The sequence below is a fragment of the Bubalus bubalis genome, chromosome 10 (assembly GCF_019923935.1).
Source record: "Bubalus bubalis isolate 160015118507 breed Murrah chromosome 10, NDDB_SH_1, whole genome shotgun sequence".
NCBI classification, from domain to species: Eukaryota; Metazoa; Chordata; class Mammalia; order Artiodactyla; family Bovidae; genus Bubalus; species Bubalus bubalis.
Genome location: NC_059166.1, coordinates 55,068,317 through 55,087,469, shown reverse-complemented (window position 1 = coordinate 55,087,469; position 19,153 = coordinate 55,068,317). Strand labels below are relative to the sequence as shown.

Sequence of the window (19,153 nt, the reverse complement as noted above, 5' to 3'; positions counted from 1 at the left end):
AGTCAGAATACAGTGGAAAGTGGGGATTGCCTTTCCTGAGAGATTCACAAACTACATTCATCTGTTACAAGTGTAAGAAACAAAGAAGTAATGCTGCTTTAAAGTTAGTCTGTACATGTTCTGAAATTTATTTTTGACTTTTCAGGAATGTAGTCTGTTGGTTAATTTTTCTTATTGTTTCCATTATTTTAGTCTAATGAGGAGGTACTTTAATTTGATCATCTAATTTAATAAAAAAGGAATTATGATAACAGTGAGATCTCTGAGCACCTTTATCTGTTGATAAATTATTTAATAGATAATGTTGGCTTTAGCAGAATCTACCAGGAATAGGATATTACCTGTCTGTTCCTATTGTGTTTGTTCCTTTAAATCTCATATCCTTAACTTATAGCCAGAGTAAAGTTTTACTTAAAGCCAAGTAAAACTTGTCTTTTTATTGTTTGAGAGCTGTATTTTTTTTTTTTTTAAACTCTGTAGTTGATGCCTTTTTCTCTACCCATAGCTAACTTTTCCTACCTGCCCCCCCTTTTTTTTTTCAATTTGATAGCTTCTGGAACTTGTTTGCAATGATCCAGACAGCTGTACCTTTATAAACAGCTAGTCTCAGTGCCAGATTAGTTTGTAGTGCAAATCTTGAATGAGAACTGCACCTGCTCTCAGTGTAGATGAAAATGGCAAATGTTAGGAAAAGCAGAATTTGGGATTGCTTTAAATCTGATGGCAGCTGATCTCAGAATTCTGCTGGGGATTCTTCATTGTGGGTTAGGGAAGTCCTCCTATTCAGAGCAAAACCGCTTTCTTGTCTTTTTGCTAGATCTACAGATATGTTGTTTTTAAGAAATATTAATAACATGTTCTATGTGCTATGATTTTATACCTGAGATATTTTGTCTAGAAGTTATCTTCCAATTACACTGGTGGTTTCCTAAAATTATGTTAGACTAAAAATTTCTGAATCTAATTTTTCATATGTCAACATTATATTTCAAATTAAATAACCTTGAGTAGCTGGGAATATATGTCAGGGTAACTGCTGCAGTAAATCACATTCTTATGGGGAAATGGTCTCAATTTAAGAATTAACACAGTCTTTGAAAGTTGGTAGGATATAAAGACATTTCATGGTGTATGTAGAGAGCATTTCCTGATACAGTGTGTTTGGAGTGTCAGGGGAAATTAACTCTGTAGGTATGTATTACATTTATGTTTTTTGAATTTCTTGTTTTTTAATATCACCCTTACCTTAAGCATGAGGCTGGCTTGTGTCTAACAGCCATTCAAAACCTACTTAACATGCTTATCAGGAAATTTATATTTAATCTTTATCTTTAATATTTCCAACCCTAAGCAGTTTATTGGTTACTTTTAGTATTATAAGTCATTTTGGTTCATAATTTAAAAAAATAGCTTCATCGATAAATAGTACACATACCATACAATTCTCTCACTTAAAGTATATAAATCAGTAATTTTTAGTATATTCATAGGTAAGTACAACCATCACCGTGGTCAACTTAAAAGCATTTACAAAACTTCAAAAAGAAATCCTGAACCTTTAGCTATTTATTTTCTCTACTCCCTCCTGACCCCGCCTCCTTATCCCAACCCCCAAGCCCTGAACAACCACTAGCTTACTTTCTGTCTCTAGAGATTTCCCTATTTAAGACATAACATATTAATGGAATCATATATGACCTTTTATGACTAGCTTATTTTACTTAGCAAAGTGTTTTGAAGGTTCATCCATGTTGTATACTACTTCATTCCTTTTTATGCCTTAGTATTTTCTGTTGTGTGAGTATACTGCTTTTTGTTTATCCATGCACGAGTTGATGGACATTTGGGTTATTCCTACCTTTTGGCTATGTTAATAGCCCTATTCATGTGCAAGTTTTTGTTTGGATAAGTTTTAAATTCTTTTGGGTATATACCTAGGGATGGAATTGCTGAGTCGTATTGTAATTCTATGTTTAACTTACTGAGGAACCAGAAAGCTGTTTTTCACAATGGTTACACAACTTTGTATTCCTACAAAGTATAAGAATTCTAGTTTTCTCTACATCCTTGCCAACACATTATTTTCCGTTAAAAAATTCTTCTTTCCAGTGGGTCTTCTTTGCATTTCTGTAGTGACTAATGATGTTGAGTATCTTTTCATGTGCTTATTGGTCATTTATCGATTTTCCTTGGATAAATTCAGATCCTTGGCTCATTTTTTCGTTGGTTACCTTTTTATTAGTTGTAAGAACTGTTTATGTATTCTGGATACAAGTCCTTTCACAGATACATGATTGGCAAATATTTTATCCCATCTTGTGAGTTATTTTATTCGCTTTCTTGATGGTGTCCTTGAAGCAGATGTTTCTTATTTTTATGAAGTCCAGTTTATCTGTGTTTTCTTGTGTTATTCATGCTTTTGGTGTCATGTATGAGAATCCCTTATCAAATCTGAACCCATTAAGATTTACTTCAATAAAGAGTTCATAAGTTTGTATGTTAAATGTAGATAACTGATCCATTTCAATTTAATTTTCATGTGTGGTATAAGGGTCCAACTTCAATTTATTTCATATGGGGCTAGCCAGTTGTCCCATCGTTTGTTGAAAAGACTGATCTTTCCTCACTGAATGGTCTTGGTGTGCTTTTTGAAAACTTCACTTGTTTATTAGTTCTAATACTATTTTAGTATGTTCTTTAGTATTTTCCACATAGAGAAAATTTAGTATTTTCTATTTTCCAACTATTTCTACAAATAGAAATAGTTATACCTTTTCATTTTCAATCTGCATGCTTTCTGCTTCTTTTTCTTACTTAATTGCCCTGACTTTAACCTCCTATTCAATGTTCAATAGAAGTCACAAATGCACACTGTTTTGTCTTGTTTCTATTCTTAGTGGGAAAGTAATCCAGTGTTTCACCATTAAGTATGATGTTAACTGTGGGATTTTTATAGATGCCCCTTATCAGGTTATGGAAGTTCCTTTCTAGTCTTAGCTCATTGATTGTTTTTATCACACAAGAATGTTGGATTTTATCAAATGGTTTTTCTGCATCTGTTGAGCTAACCATGTGATTTTTGCTTTTTATTCTATTGCTATGATATAATATATAAATGATTTTCTTATATTGAACTAACCTGATATTCCTGAAATAAATCTCACATTGTCATGGTATATACATTTTTCATAAATTGCTGGATTTGATCTGGGTTGCTTGTATTTCCCTGAGGCTTTTGTGTCTATATTGCTAAGAAATACTCGTCTATAGTTTTCTTTTGATGTATTTGTCTGGTTGTGGGGTCAGAGTAGTACGACCTCATAAAATAAATTGTGAAGTATTCTTCCCTCTTCTGTTTTTTGGAAGTGTTTGTGAGGAATTGGTTTTAACTTTTTAAATGCTTTGTAGAATTCACCATTGAAGCTATCTGAACCTGGATTTTTCTTTGTGGGTAGTTTTTGATTACTAATTCAGTTTTCACTTGTTTTAGATCTATTCAGATTGTCTTGAGTTAGTTTTGGTAGTCTGTGTCTTTCTAGCAAGTTGTCCATTTCTTCTAGTTCCACCTACAAGGCTTGTTATTGTTGTTTGCGTGTTGGTTTAGTGGCCAGCTGGATTATTTCAGTGCAGACATTTCTTTCTCACTTCACAGTGTTTAGTTTCTGGTGATGTTCCTTGTGGAGACACATCTGAGAGTTTACCTGAAGTCACTTTGGGGCAAAGGTAGTGTTAGCTGAACCCTTTTTCCCACTTCCCCTGACCCCACGCAGCCATTAATCTTTACTGATTACCAGCTGACCATTCTGTTGTTTGCAAAAATGCCCTGGGCCCTAAATGGTTCCATGAACTAATCCAGTAAATTTGTGACCCCTTTGAAGGACTAATTCCAAAGGTTAGTGTTGATATTTATTCTCACCCCAAGAGGGGTCCTCCCAATTGTGTCTTTTCTCAGTTCTCTTCTGCAACTTGGTTGTTGAATCTGTGAATCTTCTAATTGTGGTTTACCACAGCTCTGCTGTTTTTGAGGTAGCTCTTTGGCTTCAACTTCATGGCCTTGGTTATCCCAAGAGAAACCAATTGTAAGAAACTTTTGGTCTGTGATTTAGAGTTTTATATATGAATCATAATTATTTTAACTGTTGGATCATGCTCTTTAATTATATAGGGCTTCTCTGGTGACTCAGTGATAAAGATCCACCTGCGATGCAGGAGACCAGGGTTTGACCCCTGAGTCGGGAAGATCCCCTGGAGAAGGAAATGGAAACTCACTCCAATATTCTTGCCTGGGAAATCCCATATAATTGCAGATAGCCTTATAAAACTGAAAGCTCCTTAGCAATATGAGGTTTTTTTTTTTTCTTTCCTAAGTTACTATTTTTTTACAATTCTTTTCTAAATATTTTTTAGGTTCTTCTGTGTTAGTTTAGCTTCATTGCTCTGTTGAATAGATGTTAATAATTTGAAAATGTTAATTTTGAGGTAACAGTTTGTTTTGATTTTCCTCTTTTTATAAGCTGTTTGAGCTGCTGGGACCTGATGGACTTGAACTTATTGAGAAACTCCTCCAGAACAGAGTTACAATTGTGGACAGATTTCTTAATTCTTCAAATGATCATAAGTTGCAAGCTCTTCAAGGTAAGAAAGTAATCAGTGGTAATTTTACTTTAAAGGAAAAACGCATTGTTTAGCAATTTTTTAATACAGTTATACTTTTAATATTCTTTGGTTGTTATATAACTTACTGATAACATTCTCTCAAGTAGATTTTAGATATGGAAGATTATGAAACAATTATCAATGCCCTAAATAGGGTTTTATGTCACAGAGTCTATGTTTAAGTATGGCAGAAGATTTGGATAGACAAAAAAAGAATTAAAGCAACTACATATAATGCTTAGGGTCAAATAGAGTTACAATTTATAACCACATTTTTTACTTTTGAAAAATTTCAGACCTTAGTAATGGTGCAAGGATAGTATAATAACTACTCACATACTCTTCATGTAGATTCACCAGTCATTAACATTTTGCTTCCATACCCACCCCTTATCTTTCTCACACACTCACACAAACACACACAAACACAAACACACATGTGCAGGTGTATGCATACATGAACTCATACATGTTCACAGTTAAAATTTTTGCTAAACAATATGAAGTTGCACACATCATAATATTTTAGATATAAAATATTCAACATACAAAGTCTCCTACTTAACATGTAGTACAATTATCACAGCCAGCAAGTTGAACATTTGTATAGTCATGTATTACATATATTTGAAGACCCCCAGAAGAATTAGAGTTGTCAAGGAAGCTAAAATTATTAAAAAAAAAAAAAAAAAGCCTGACTTACTATGAGACAACTGATGCCAAACTCAGGTTTTAGGTGGTAAGTATTGATAGGAAAACTGTTTCTTACCTTTACCAAATTTCTTTGCCAGCCTTGTAAATAGTTTGGAAGTTTTAAAAAAGTGCATGAGCATAAGAAATTAGATACCCCTCTTCAAAGCAGTCAACATTTACCCTTTGTTTAAGTAAGTGATATCACTTTTTTCTTACATTTATGAGTGTGGCACTGAAAGGAAATTACAAAACCAGCCTTGATTCAAATCCAAAATTTCTTAAGGGTTTTTTTATCCTACACTTTGATTACTGGTAATTGCCTTGGAGTTGCTTTGAGATTTCTAGAAACTTTGAAGGTTGGAATTTAGCCACTTTGTCTTTCTAAAGGTGTTTTGGTTCTTTAAGTATATTGAATACTTATAAACGACCTTGCTCTAAAAGGACTCTCACCTGTTAAACCGTGATTAAGCAGACATTGCAATAAGCCAGCAGAACTGAGTGTTTAAAATGGGTATCTGCCAGAAGAAAAGGAATGAATTTAAATATCTAATCTTGCAATGTAATTTCAGAGAATTTGGTGCTCATTTTTTCGGTCTTTAAAGTGTTGATTCTTACTGATCCCACCTTTCATTAGTTCTAATTTATTAACAAAAGTTCAAAATATGTTCAGCATATGTATTTTTTTAAGAAAGCTGTAGGTGATGAGTGAATGTTGTTTTTCTGTTTCATTATGGTCATTTTTGTATAACACAAACTTTATTCTGCTAGGATAACTTTTAAGAAGCAGCACACTTTTTAACCTAAAACCACATATTAAATTTGAATTATTAAAAATTTTTTGAGCCTTCAGTTTGCCCTGAAATATTTTCTACTCTTCCCAATTGGCATTTACTCTTTTCGTCTATGATAGGTTGTTATTCATGTTGCTATTAGTGAAGGATATAATTATAACCATCAACAATTTGGGACATTTAAACAGACTAATTTCTTCTAAGGACTGTGGTGAAAGAAACTGACAATGAGCATATATTAAAGATTTTTTAAATAGAGTTTTTATATAATTGCATTAAAAATGATTCTCCTTAATTTCTTTTTGTGAGGAGTGGGGGAAGGAAATACTCTTGAAGAAAAGAATCATTGGACTCGTTACTTTATCTCTATTCTCATCCATTTATGTATTTTGATATAATTTTGTATTAATGATCTTTCAAAATTCTCTTAAAACTACCAAATTGTTCCATTCTTTATTAAGTTACCTTAGTAAGAGAGTCACATCCTATTCTTTTCTCTGTTCCACAAAATCATGGTCTTAGATAGCAGTCTGATGGCTCAGATGGTAAAGAATCTGCCTGTAATGCAGGAGACACAGATTCGATCCCTGGGTTGGGAAGATCCTGAATGGCCACCCACTCCAGTATTCTTGCCTGGAGACTCCCATGGACAGAGGAGCCTGGCGGGCTATAGCCCATGGGATTGCAAAGAATCAGACATGACTGAGTGACTTTTCACTTTCAGAGAGCAGTAGCCTTTTGCCATTTAGCATTTTCTATCTTTTATACTGCTTTTCTTTGAATCTTTATGTATGTATGTATGTGTGTATATATATATATATATATATATACACACATACACACACACACACACACCCTACTTTATCTCTTTTCTTATAACCAGGAAATATAAGGTAGGCTAGAAGTGAGTGAGAATAGTGTACTAACTGCTAAGTTGATAGTTATAAATTGAATTCTGTTTTGGGGGCTGTTGTGGCGAATGTTTAGTATAGGGTGTATCATAAAAAAAGATTAAGTTAGCTTATGCTGTCAAATGACACTATTTTGAGTAGTTATAGAAAACTTTGTCTGTCATAGTAGCGTTTTAAAAGGATACAAGCTCTACATGTTCTTCAGTAAAGTTCTGTATTAGACTTGCTGTTAAACTTATTCATTTCATTTCTGCTTGTCAGTCTCTACAATTAGCTGAACTCATCAAAGAGAATAATACACTTAAGCATTTGTGCTTAATAACTTGATTTTAAAAGTCGCTTATTATGTTCAATCTTATGGGATTTCAGTATATTCTGACTGAGGCCTTTTAAAACTATTAATAAGGTAAATATAGTTCCTTCTTATAATTTTTACTTTCTTATTTTGATGATCACAGATGTGTCCAATAGTATTTTGTACCCGTCACATTTGTTTAAAATATTAATGATGTTAGCATAAAATATAATATGTCACCCGAAGACCCCTTCAAAAGCAGAGACATCACTTTGCTGACAAAGGTCCATACAGTCAAAGCTATGGTTTTTCCAGTAGTCATGTGTGGATGTGAGAGTTGTACCACAAAGACTGAGCACTGAAGAACCGATGCTTTCTAACTAAGGTGTTGTAAAAGACCCTTGGAGTCCCTAGGACTGCAAGGAGATCAAACCTGTCAATCCTAAAGGAAATCAACCCTGAATATTCGTTGAAAGAACTGATGCTGAAGCTCCAGTACTTTAAAGGCCTCCTGATGCGATGAACCAACTCATTGGAAAAGACCCTGATGCCGGGAAAGATTGAAGGTGGGAGAAGGGGATGGCAGAAGATGAGATGATCAGATAGCATCACTGACTCAATGGATGTGAATTTGAGCAGACTCCAGGAAATAGTGGAGGACAGAGGAGCCTGGCCTGCTGCAATCCATGGGATTGCAAAGAATCAGACACAACTTAGTGACTGAACAACACCCAGAGAATTTAGTTTCACATACACAACCTTTAACATTCATTTATAGTAATAAGTTTATGGCATTATTCATATGTTTTAAAAAATCTGCTTAATATCTCTGTTCTTGAGCATGTGACTTTGCAAATAGGTTACTTTTTTTTTCATATTTCAGAGTACATTTGAAAAGTGGCAGTATGCTTCTTTCTTTCTCTAACACTAGAGTTTCTTGGTTATAAATTCAATCATTATAATAGATAAATAAGATTTACTTACAAAGCAAAATATGTAAGACTTAGAAAAATACTTTTCTCAGAACCATAAAATGTAGTTCCAATATAGGTAAGATTATATCTTATTTCATAATTTTCAGATGTAACTTTTATTTCTCACTTTCCTTTTTGAGACTGATGGTGCCATTATACACAGGGGTTATTTCATGTGGTTGAGAGTTAAAATGACTTATTCAAAATCATGTAATGAGATAATGACACATGCCTGAGAATTGTGAATAGAGTGAATTAGAAAGCTAATTTCCCCCTCTTGATGCTATGTTTAAATCCTTCCTTGTTTTGTATTAGGTCTTGGAACTTGATAAAATAACTTGCACCGTGCATCTTCAGAGTGTGGACCAATTTCATTCTTCATTGTTTTTCTAGCCTAGCAGCAGTGCCTGGGACCTAGTAGGTCCTTAAAACAGTAAGCTTGTATTGACTTGGATTGCCTTCAGTGACATTCCTGTCAGTTCCTTTAGGGCTGCAGTGAGCCAAGATACTATTTCTTAGAAAGATTTAATTAAACACAGAAGGTAATCCTGTTAGACCATTTTTCCTGAATATTGAGTTGACCAACCGCAGGTTTAATTCTCCCTTGTAAACACTGAGCTTTGATTGACCTGATTCCTCTTAAGTGGTTCTAGACTTCTTCCATTTTTTAAAGAAGCTGTATTTTCCAAATCAAAACTACAAGGAGGTATCACCTTACACCAGTCAAATGACCATCATTTACCAGTTGGCAAATAGTAAATGCTGGAAAGGGAACCCTCCTACCTTGTTGGTGGAAATATAAACTGGTGTAGCTACTATGGAGTACTGTATGGAGGTTCCTTAAAAAGCTAAAAATAGGGAATTCCCTGGCAGTTCAGTGGTTAGGTGCTTCTACTTCAGGGGGCACAAGTTTGATCCCTGGTTGGGGAACTAGATCCCTCAAGCCATGTGGTGTTCCCCCCCACCGCCACCAAAAATAAATAAATAAATATAGATTTACCATATGGTCCTGTAATCCCACTCCTGGGCATATATCTGGATAAAACTCTTAATTTGAAAAGATATATGCACCCCAGTGTTCGTAGCTGCACTGTTTACAATAGGCAAGACATGGAACCAACCTAAGTGTTCCACTGACAAATGAATGGATAGAGATGTGTCATATGTATACAATGGACTATTACTCTGCCATAAAAATGAATGATATAATGCCATTTACAGCAACATGGATGGATCTAGAGATTATCATATTAAGTGAAATAAATCAGACAGAGAAAGACAAATATCATATGATATCTTATGTGTGGAATATAAAAATAGGATACAAGTGAGCTTATTTACAAAGCAGAAGTAGACTCATAGACATAGAAACAAATTTATGATTACAAAGGGGATGGGGGATAGATAAAATAGGAGTTTGGAATTAACATATATATATACATAGTGCTGTATATAAAATTCCAAACAAGGACCTACTGTATATAAACATAAACTGTATATAAACATAACTATAAACATAAACATACATATAAACATGTATCTATGCTGTATATAAATATATATATAGTATTGTATATAAAATTCCAAAGACCTACTGTATAGCACAGAGAACTATATTTAATATTTGTAATAACCTATAATGGAAAAGAATCTAGAAAAGCATACACACACACACACACACACACACACACATCTGAATCACTTTGCTGTACATCTGAAATTAACACAACATTATAAATTAACTATACACTTTCATGCATTGGAGAAGGAAATGGCAACCCACTCCAGTGTTCTTGCCTGGAGAATCCCAGGGACGGGGGAGCCTGGTGGGCTTCCGTCTATGGGGTCGCACAGGGTCGGACACGACTGAAGTGACTTAGCAGCAGCAGCAGTTTAAAAAATGGTTAAAAAACCCTGCATTTCCATGAAAATGTGGATCATAGTTAGTTTGCTTTAGTCATCTTCTGAATATATCCTGAGCTGTATTTTATTTTTATTTTACTTTATTTCATGTATAAATTAGTAGTGACATGTAGACAATTTAACAGAGTGAGACCTATTATATGGGAAAAAGTTAAATCTTATATGTAAAGAATATCTTTATTTTATTATGTTAACAGTAAATGCTGATTAGTATTGTTAATTATTTTGAAATAATTTAGATTATTTCAAAATTATGAAATATAATTTTTAGTTTCCTGATGTTATATCTAAGAATTTATATTAGTCTGTAGAAAAACAATATCTGCTGACTTTTTCTAAGCAAGGGTATTTTATCATTTAGAAATTGTTACTTAGAAAAACTCTCCTTAGAACATGTAATTAAATGTGCCACTTTAAAAAAATGAATTCTTAGAGCATTGTGTGGCTTATGTTTTGGTAAAGAGGAAAACTGGTTTTCATAAAGGTTAAACTTGTAAAAATATGGATCTTAAATTTGCTTTGCAGACAATTGCAAAAAAATTTTAGGAGAAAATGCTAAACCTAATTATGGTTGTCAAGTCACTATTCAGTCTGAACAAGAGAAGCAGTTAATGAAACAGTATCGCCGGGAGGAAAAAAGAATTGCTAGACGAGAAAAAAAGGCTGGAGAAGATGGAGAAGCTACGGAAGGACTCCTGTGCTTTGATCCTAAGGAACTGCGGATACACAGGTAATAAAAACCAGAAGTTGAAAAATGCTTGTGTTGTAATTGTTGCTTTTATGTATCATAATAGTTTAGTTTTAACAACTTGGATGATTCTTCTAGACACGTTTTCTTACAAGAATAGAATTTTGTTGTATGAAAACCTAATTTTCTAGGATAAGAAAGCGGTGATCTGCTTAATTAGAATATTCTTGGTTGCATCCACAGAGGTGAGAGATTTAGATGCTGTGCTTTATGAAGTGTACACAAATTTATTTTGAGACCTTTTTCTTTCCTACCTTAATGAATGCTCTTTCCCATGTTGTTGAGAAGTAGAAAGGAGGCAAATGAAATAAAGGCATTATTATACATGGTATTTAAAATATTGAAACCCAATTTAAAAAATGAACTTATTTATACTTTGTTAAATATCTTTGGATTGTGAAAAAGAAAATTATAATAAAAAACATTAAGTCAAACTTATCAGATGAGGTTATCTAAAAATAGTACCTGAAAATGTGTTAATACTTATGTGATTAACGGGAAATGTCAGGCTTGCTAATAACTTTGTGTTGTTTAATTTCTTCTCTTTTGTAATTGAAGACTACGTGAAAGAGTTATTATATTGACTTTGTTTTAGTATATGCTTTCTATTGTGAGATAAAAATGACAGATTTAGCCTATTATTTTTGTATTTACAGAGAGCAGGCACTCATGAACGCTAGAAATGTTCCAATTCTGAGCAGGCAAAGAGACACAGATGTTGAAAAAATACGTTATCCCCATGTTTATGATTCCCAGGCTGAAGCCATGAGAACATCAGCATTCATTGCTGGTGCAAAGGTATGTCATTGGTATATGACCACTTTTGGATAACATGTCTGTTCTAGAGAAATGACACATAGATTTTTCCGTTCTTTTTACTATGCTAAATTGTATATTTAAATATTGAATAAAATGAGATAGTGCAGTTTATGTGAAGTTCTTAGCACATAGTAGGTATTCAAAACATATTTGTTCTCCTCCCTTTCATTATCTCTGCAACTTGTGTTTTTGAGTTTTAGCAGTTGTACCACTTTTTAACTAAACCTTACACTGTGTATTGCACATTTTCCCTGGCTGCATAACTACATTTATCTTCAGGAATACCATGTAATTACTGTGTGCTTAAAATTCATCAGTGTAATATGGTTTGTGTGTTATATGAGATATCTGATTCATGAATGCTTTTTGTATATGTATGTGTGGTGTTTTGTTTGTTTTTGTTTTCCTTTAGCTACGTTTATTTGCTAGTGCAATGTCATGAAACCAATAGCGTTTTTCCCTCTCTCTTTAATTAAAGAATCTTTACCAGAGACATTATTCTATTTTGTATTATTATTGGATTTTAAATTTTTGATGTTTGTAGATGATTTTACCAGAAGGAATCCAAAGAGAGAACAACAAGATATATGAAGAAGTAAAGATTCCTTATACTGAACCAATGCCAATTGGCTTTGAGGAAAAACCAGTTTATATCCAAGACTTAGATGAGGTAAGATTTTCATTTTATAAAGTTGATAGTTTTTTTTTTTTTTTTTAATGATTATTTTTTTTTAATTTTATTTTATTTTTAAACTTTACAATATTGTATTAGTTTTGCCAAATATCGAAATGAATCCGCCACAGGTATACCTGTGTTCTCCATCCTGAACCCTCCTCCCTCCTCCCTCCCCATACCCTCCCTCTGGGTCATCCCAGTGCACCAGCCCCAAGTTGATAGTTTTGATGCTTGGTATGATTTTGAATGCATTTATATTGGAAAAATTATTTTTAAAAGTCGGTTAATACAGTAAAGAGATACATGCAGTTGGTTACTAATGAAATAGGGGAATTTAAATTAAAAAAATACATATACATGTATTTCTTTACACATTGAACATATTTACAAAAATTTTGTGTATATTTCTATAATTATATGTTTATTTTAGCTCATATTTGATTTACCTTATGTAAGCTGACTCAAGTAAGTTGTTTTAAAGGATTCATGTATTGACATATCAAATGGTCAGCCTATAATAAAACAGAATATTATTTGAGTATAGGACCAAATTCTAAACTAACTTTTCCTCAACTTTTAAATTTTGAATAATTGCAGCCCTATGGAAAAGATGCATGAATAATAATTCCCTTCTGTTTTGATTTACCATTAGTTAAAACTTTGCTATAATTGCTTTATCTCAGAATGAAATATTTCTTCATTTAAAGTACATATATTATTTAAGGTTAGCCTTTTCATCACCAAAGTGAAGTTGCTTTATTTTTATATATATGTAAGTCATATGAAGTCATTCAGAAATATCAAATAATATAGGCATACAAAAGGAGCAGCATAAGGAGTAACTATAGCCAATCAAAATTAGCTCCATTCTATACATATGGGTGCATATGTGTTTTGATTTTACAAAAATAGAATTATATCCATAAATACTTTTTTATGTGTTTGTTTATATATATATATATATATACACACTTACATACATCTTTCTATGTCAATAGACATATTTTTACGACATTATTTTAAATCACTATGTGGTATTCCAACTTATGTGTTCATTACTTTTACACTAATTTCTTATTGTTAGAATTTTAAGTTTCCTACAAGTTTTTATAGTAGACTAAAATTGTCATTAAAACTTACATTAGTGGGTTTCATTCAGCCTTTGCATCAAAATTACTGTAGAATTTTTTCAAGATCCAAATGCTTTGATCCCTATTACATCATAATCTCTTGGGTGGGACACATAATATCTATATTTTGAAGATGATTTTTAGAGCTCTATAGGTGATTCTGAAATGCAGGCAAGGCTGAGAGCCTATAGAATTAAATAGTTATATATATAATTCTTTTTAAACCCTACCAATCATTATAAGGATTATCATCATAAAGATTTATTTAGTTTTATATATTAAATACTAACTTTTTTTCATGTAAGAGCATCAATGACATTCATTGTCTTTATAATGAATGGACCAGGCTTCTTTTTCTCTTATACTTATTTCCAAATAAATACTTTGTTCACTTTAATGTAGATTACAGGAGTAAAAGAGATTTCTGAATGGGTTCTTTCCATCCGCAACCTTAATGCCTCTTTGCCATGTAGCCTAACACACTTATAGGTTCCCTGGATTAGGATGTGGCCATCATTGGCTATCATTATCCTCTCTATCACGCGAGATGTGGATGACCACAATTTAACTATTCACCTGTTGACGGACATCTGTGTTGTTTACAGTTTTTGGCTGTTATGAATTCTCTGAGTCTATTTGAGCTGCCCTAAGCCCAGACTAGGTGGCTTAAAGAACAGACATTTGTTTTTTCACAGTCCTGGAGGCTGGAAGTCCCAGGCCAAGGTGCCGACAGTTTTGTTTTCTGTTGAGGACTCTTTTCCTGGATTGCAGCCCTTTGTCTTTTCTCTGTGTCCTCACGAACTCATATGGCCTCTTCTCTATGTGTCTAGAGACCTCTGGTGTCTTTTCTGCTTCTTATAAGGACACCAGGCCTATTGGATTAGGGTCTCATTCAGATGACCTCAGAACCCTAAAGGTTCTGTCTCCAACTTTGATCACTTTGGGAGTTAGGGCTTTAGTTTATGAAACTTCGGAATACATACTTGCATCCATAATGTGGAAATAACTGCTCCAGATATTGGTGTACAGGTTTTTATGCGAATGTAAGTTTTCATTTCTCTGGGATAAATATCCCAGAATGCAATTACTCAGTCATATTATAATTGTTTAGTTTTCTAAGAAACTATCGTAATTTTTTTCCAAAGTATCATTTTATATACCCAACAGTAATCCAGTGTGATCTAGTTTCTCCACATATTCACCAGCATTTGGTGGGTATCACTTTTTAAAATTTTTATTTTAGCCATTTTAATTCATATTTTTATATAGTATTTGTATTTTCCTTCTTGTGGTTTAAATGTGCACTTTCATAAGGAGCAATAATTGGGGAATACCACATTCAAATGCATTGTGTCACAAGTACATAAATAAACTCTTTGATGTCTTAACAATGTAGATAATGATCCCAACTAGATGCTGTTACTGTGGATATTAATATAGAGCTCAGGAAAAAATATAGATGTTAACAGACTGTTAGTTTAGATGCATCTGTTAGTTTGGATCTTTTTTAAAAGCCAGGATCTTTATGTATCAGGAGAAATGCTCTTGAAGATGTTATCTTTCTCTTTTCACTGAGATCATAATTGAATTCTGCTCCTTACAGTCCTGTGGAATAATAGATACAATGCTTTTATGTCCTCTCACTGACTGAATGTCACATCAGATAAATTTGTCCTGTCTTTCTTGTCTTCTTAAAATACTTCTGTAATTTGATTAAAAAGATAAGGATAATTTAAAAATTCTAAAATGATGTGCAAAATTGCTGTTAATGCTCTTAAATGGGTTTTGTACTTTCTTGGAGAGGGAATAATCCAAAAAAAGAACCAAAAAAAATCATTAGATGGGCTTCTGTATTAGATAGAACTCACTCATTTGGAAGTTAGAGAAATGAAACTCAAAATAAGTTTTAGCAATGAATACAGACTGTTGGCTTTTCTAACCAAAATATCTGGGAATAAAGCTGCCTATGCATTCAGATGGGTATATAAGTTCACATGATGTCATCAGATCTTTTCCTCGGTCTTGATCTCTTTCTCTCTCTCTCTATTTCTGTCTTTCTTTATTTCCTTCTCTTTCCGTTCTCCCTTATCTTCTCCTCCCTCTCTTTTACCCTCTATTCCCTTCCTTTTATTTCTCTGGTTCTTTTTATCCCGACTCTCAGATACATACTTTTTACATGTAATCAGGGAAGAACATAAGACAGCAACTTCAAGCTTTTCTCTCCCCTCATTCTAAAAGCAAGAGGGTTTTTTCCATTAAAAAAAAAAAAAAAAAAAACTCCTGGGATGGACTCTTATCTTCTTGACTTGTGTCACCAGTTCATTTCTGAACTACTTTTCTACCACGGTAGGAGTGTGGGATTCTTAATTGACTGTGCCTGCTCGCTTGAGTTGGAGAAGGCAATGGCACCAGTATTCCAGCACTCCAGTACTCTTGCCTGGAAAACCCCATGGACGGAGGAGCCTGGTTAGGCTGCAGTCCATGGGGTAGCTAAGAGTCGGACATGACTGAGCGACTTCACTTTCATACATTGGGGAAGGAAATGGCAACCCACTCCAGTGTTCTTGCCTGGAGACTCCCAGGGACGGGGGAGCCTGGTGGGCTGCTGTCTATGGGGTTGCACAGAGTCAGACACGACTGAAGCAACCTAACAGCAGCAGCAGCTTACTTGAGTTTCCTCACCCTCAGCCCTCTGTGAGCCATCAGGAGTCAAGGAGGAGTTTCCCAAAGGGAAGATGAGGCTGTTATCCTTAAAAAGGAGCATGTGAAAGATGCGTAGCAGACAGAACGGTGTCTTTGATATTTTGATGAAAGAGTGAGTTTTGCATTTTTGTTGGTGTTAAATCAGTTGAGTGCTATCTGTTTCCACAGGTGGGAGTTACAGTTTTTAAATAGCCAATAGAATGTTATTTGGCAGAATCAGAATACTGATCCAAATTTGCTATTTAGTTTGGAAAAGTAATGTAAAAGATGCATATAATGTTTCATTTGAGAAGTTAAGAAAGTTGAGTCCTATAAAATCTGAATGTAGAGAGTTTGAGGATTTTTGTGACCCCAGATTACTGAATCCCATTTTTACAGGCTAGGTCCTGGGGGAAATTGTAAACAGATCAGATCTCTGATCTTAAGTTATTTAAGTAACTTAAGATCAGAGAGTCTCACAGAGTCGGGCACGACTGAAGTGACTTAGCAGCAGCAGCAGCTCACTTGAGTTTCCTCACCCTCGGCCTTCTGTGAGCCATCAGGAGTCAAGGAGGAGTTTCCCAAAGGGAAGATGAAGCTGTTATCTTTAAAAAGGAGCTGATCTTAAGTTACTCCATGTAGTGTATTTGACCCACACCATTTCTATGGAAGTGATTAATACAGTAGGGGTATGTTGTGCAGGTTTCTATGGCAGCACAGAGAAAGCAGATTAGCAAGTTCACAGAAGTCTTCATGGAGGTCAATGCGGGGCATAGGATTTTGCCAGATAGACAAAGGACATGGTGGGGAGTGTATCATAGGCAAAGGATGCTCCATGAAACAGGATGTGACCTTTTGTAAACATGTATTTCAGTATTAGTAGTATGCAAGCTACATATGTAGTGTGGCAGCAAATTAGTCTAAAAAGAGACTTACTAGTGCACATGAAGGACTTTGAAAACCATACATAGTAAGTTTAAATTCAATGTTGTGGGAAATGCTACTTCTTAAAAATAAAAGTAAATAAAAAGGTTTTTTTCCACTTACAGAAATTACTCTGGTTGCAGTAAAAAAAAAAAAAAAAAAAGAGAGAGAAAAGAAAAACTGATGGTTAAGAGTAGAGCTGCTGCAATAATTCAAGGGAGAAATGCTGTGTGCCTGAATGAAGAAAGTGGAGCCTATATAGAAAGTGGGAAATGAAGAATAGATAGCTGCTAGTTAAATGTTAGTAAATGTTAGTTTAGAAGTTGTATAACATCTGATGACAGGTTAAATGACAAGAGATGAAGCAGAGAGAAGAAACTGAAATGATATCCAGGGCAACATGGGTGAGTGCTGGTGTCATTCGTTAAGATGAGAACCAGGAGAGGGGGAACAGAGTGTGTGTGTTACGTCCAGGAGGTCACATGTTGGTGAAGAGTGAGGCTGTGAATCCAGGCGGTTGTGCTTGAATCTTGGCTCCCCATGTTCTAGCTGAAAGAATGGGGCCAAGTTACTCTCTGAGATCCAGTGTTTCACTTGTAAAATTGGGATGATAGTACCTACCTCATCATTTTATTGTGAGGATCAAATGAGTTCAGTTCAGTTCAGTTCAGTCGATCAGTCATGTCTGACTCTTTGCCACCCCATGGACTGCAGCACACCAGGCCTCCCTGTCTATCACCAACTCCCAGAGTTTACTCAAACTCATGTCCATGTCCAACCATCTCATCCTCTGTCATCAAATAAGTTAATATATGTAAAACACTTGGAAGAATTATGAGTACTTAAGACATTTTAGATAGAATGTTAGCTTAAAATGAATGATAAATGTAAACAGACAACTGGTGAGATCAATCTGAGTATGGTTAACATGAAAAGACTTATTGTTTCTCTGGAAATTATATTTATTAAATACATTACTTGTATGTTCATTTATGCTCTTCAGGTATTCTTTCATTACAAGTACATAGTCACTCTATGAAGACATAGGGTAGTTTCCAGTTAATTGATAGAAAATAAAGAAACCTGTCATTGTATTGATTGCTATCTCAAGACTAAGAGTTTGGGAAAAGGGAAGTAAAATGAGTATAAAAAACTGTTACTTTTCTTGTGGTTTTACTGTGTTCTCTGAGCCTGAAGGGATCCTAAATCTGAAAGAGTTTATTGACACAGTTTGATTCAATCAAATTACAAAAGCCAGAAAGCTAAAGAGTCATCCGGAAAAACACTTCAGAATGTGAATCATTTTTATGAGATCAGTTTGAACAGGAAAAAATGTGACTAAAACCTGGACATACACCCAAATAAAAAGCCTTTTCCCACAGGCTGCTTAGTACCTGTCAAGTGTATTATCAGTTTCATCAGCACCATGACCTTGAATTCCTCACTCCTTTTTTTAGAGGTGGTATCAAGAAATAATAAAATCTAAAGTTCAAAACTGAAACGTGAGCTTACAGTCTTTTTCATACTGATAGAGATCTTAGCGAAGAAGATTTCATAAATTTCACCAGGAAGGAAACAATGTGACAAATATTAAATTTCTGATCATTTTACCAAATTATAATTTCCCTTGATACATGTCTCACCTCACCTGGCAATCACAGAAACATGAGTATTCTGATAGTATTTGCTATTATATTTGTCAGATTTTTCAGTACTTATGACCACCAAAACAAACAAATGAACAAACAAATATGTAAATATAGACATCTTCTACATCTGTTGTAAACCCCACAACACATTGTTATTCTTTTTGCAGTTAACAGTCTTTTTAAGATATTAAGATGTCTAAATGATAACCAGGAAACGTCCTTATACGTGTGCATCTATCAGTTCTTTTATGCCTTTGTGTAGGGAGATTCAGATTTCCATCT

At 34.1% G+C, this 19,153-nt stretch overlaps 1 protein-coding gene across 2 annotated transcripts in view; it reads left to right on the top strand.

Annotated features, from left to right (window-relative positions):
* ASCC3 (activating signal cointegrator 1 complex subunit 3) overlaps positions 1-19,153 on the top strand; it is a 339,061-nt gene that overhangs the window by 58,542 nt on the left and 261,366 nt on the right. For both annotated transcript variants that reach the window (XM_044924341.1, XM_044924342.1), the window contains 4 exons: positions 4,515-4,635; positions 10,769-10,973; positions 11,648-11,789; positions 12,355-12,480. In XM_044924341.1, coding sequence (XP_044780276.1) covers positions 4,515-4,635; positions 10,769-10,973; positions 11,648-11,789; positions 12,355-12,480 — 594 coding nt within the window. The remainder of the gene's footprint in view (positions 1-4,514; positions 4,636-10,768; positions 10,974-11,647; positions 11,790-12,354; positions 12,481-19,153) is intronic.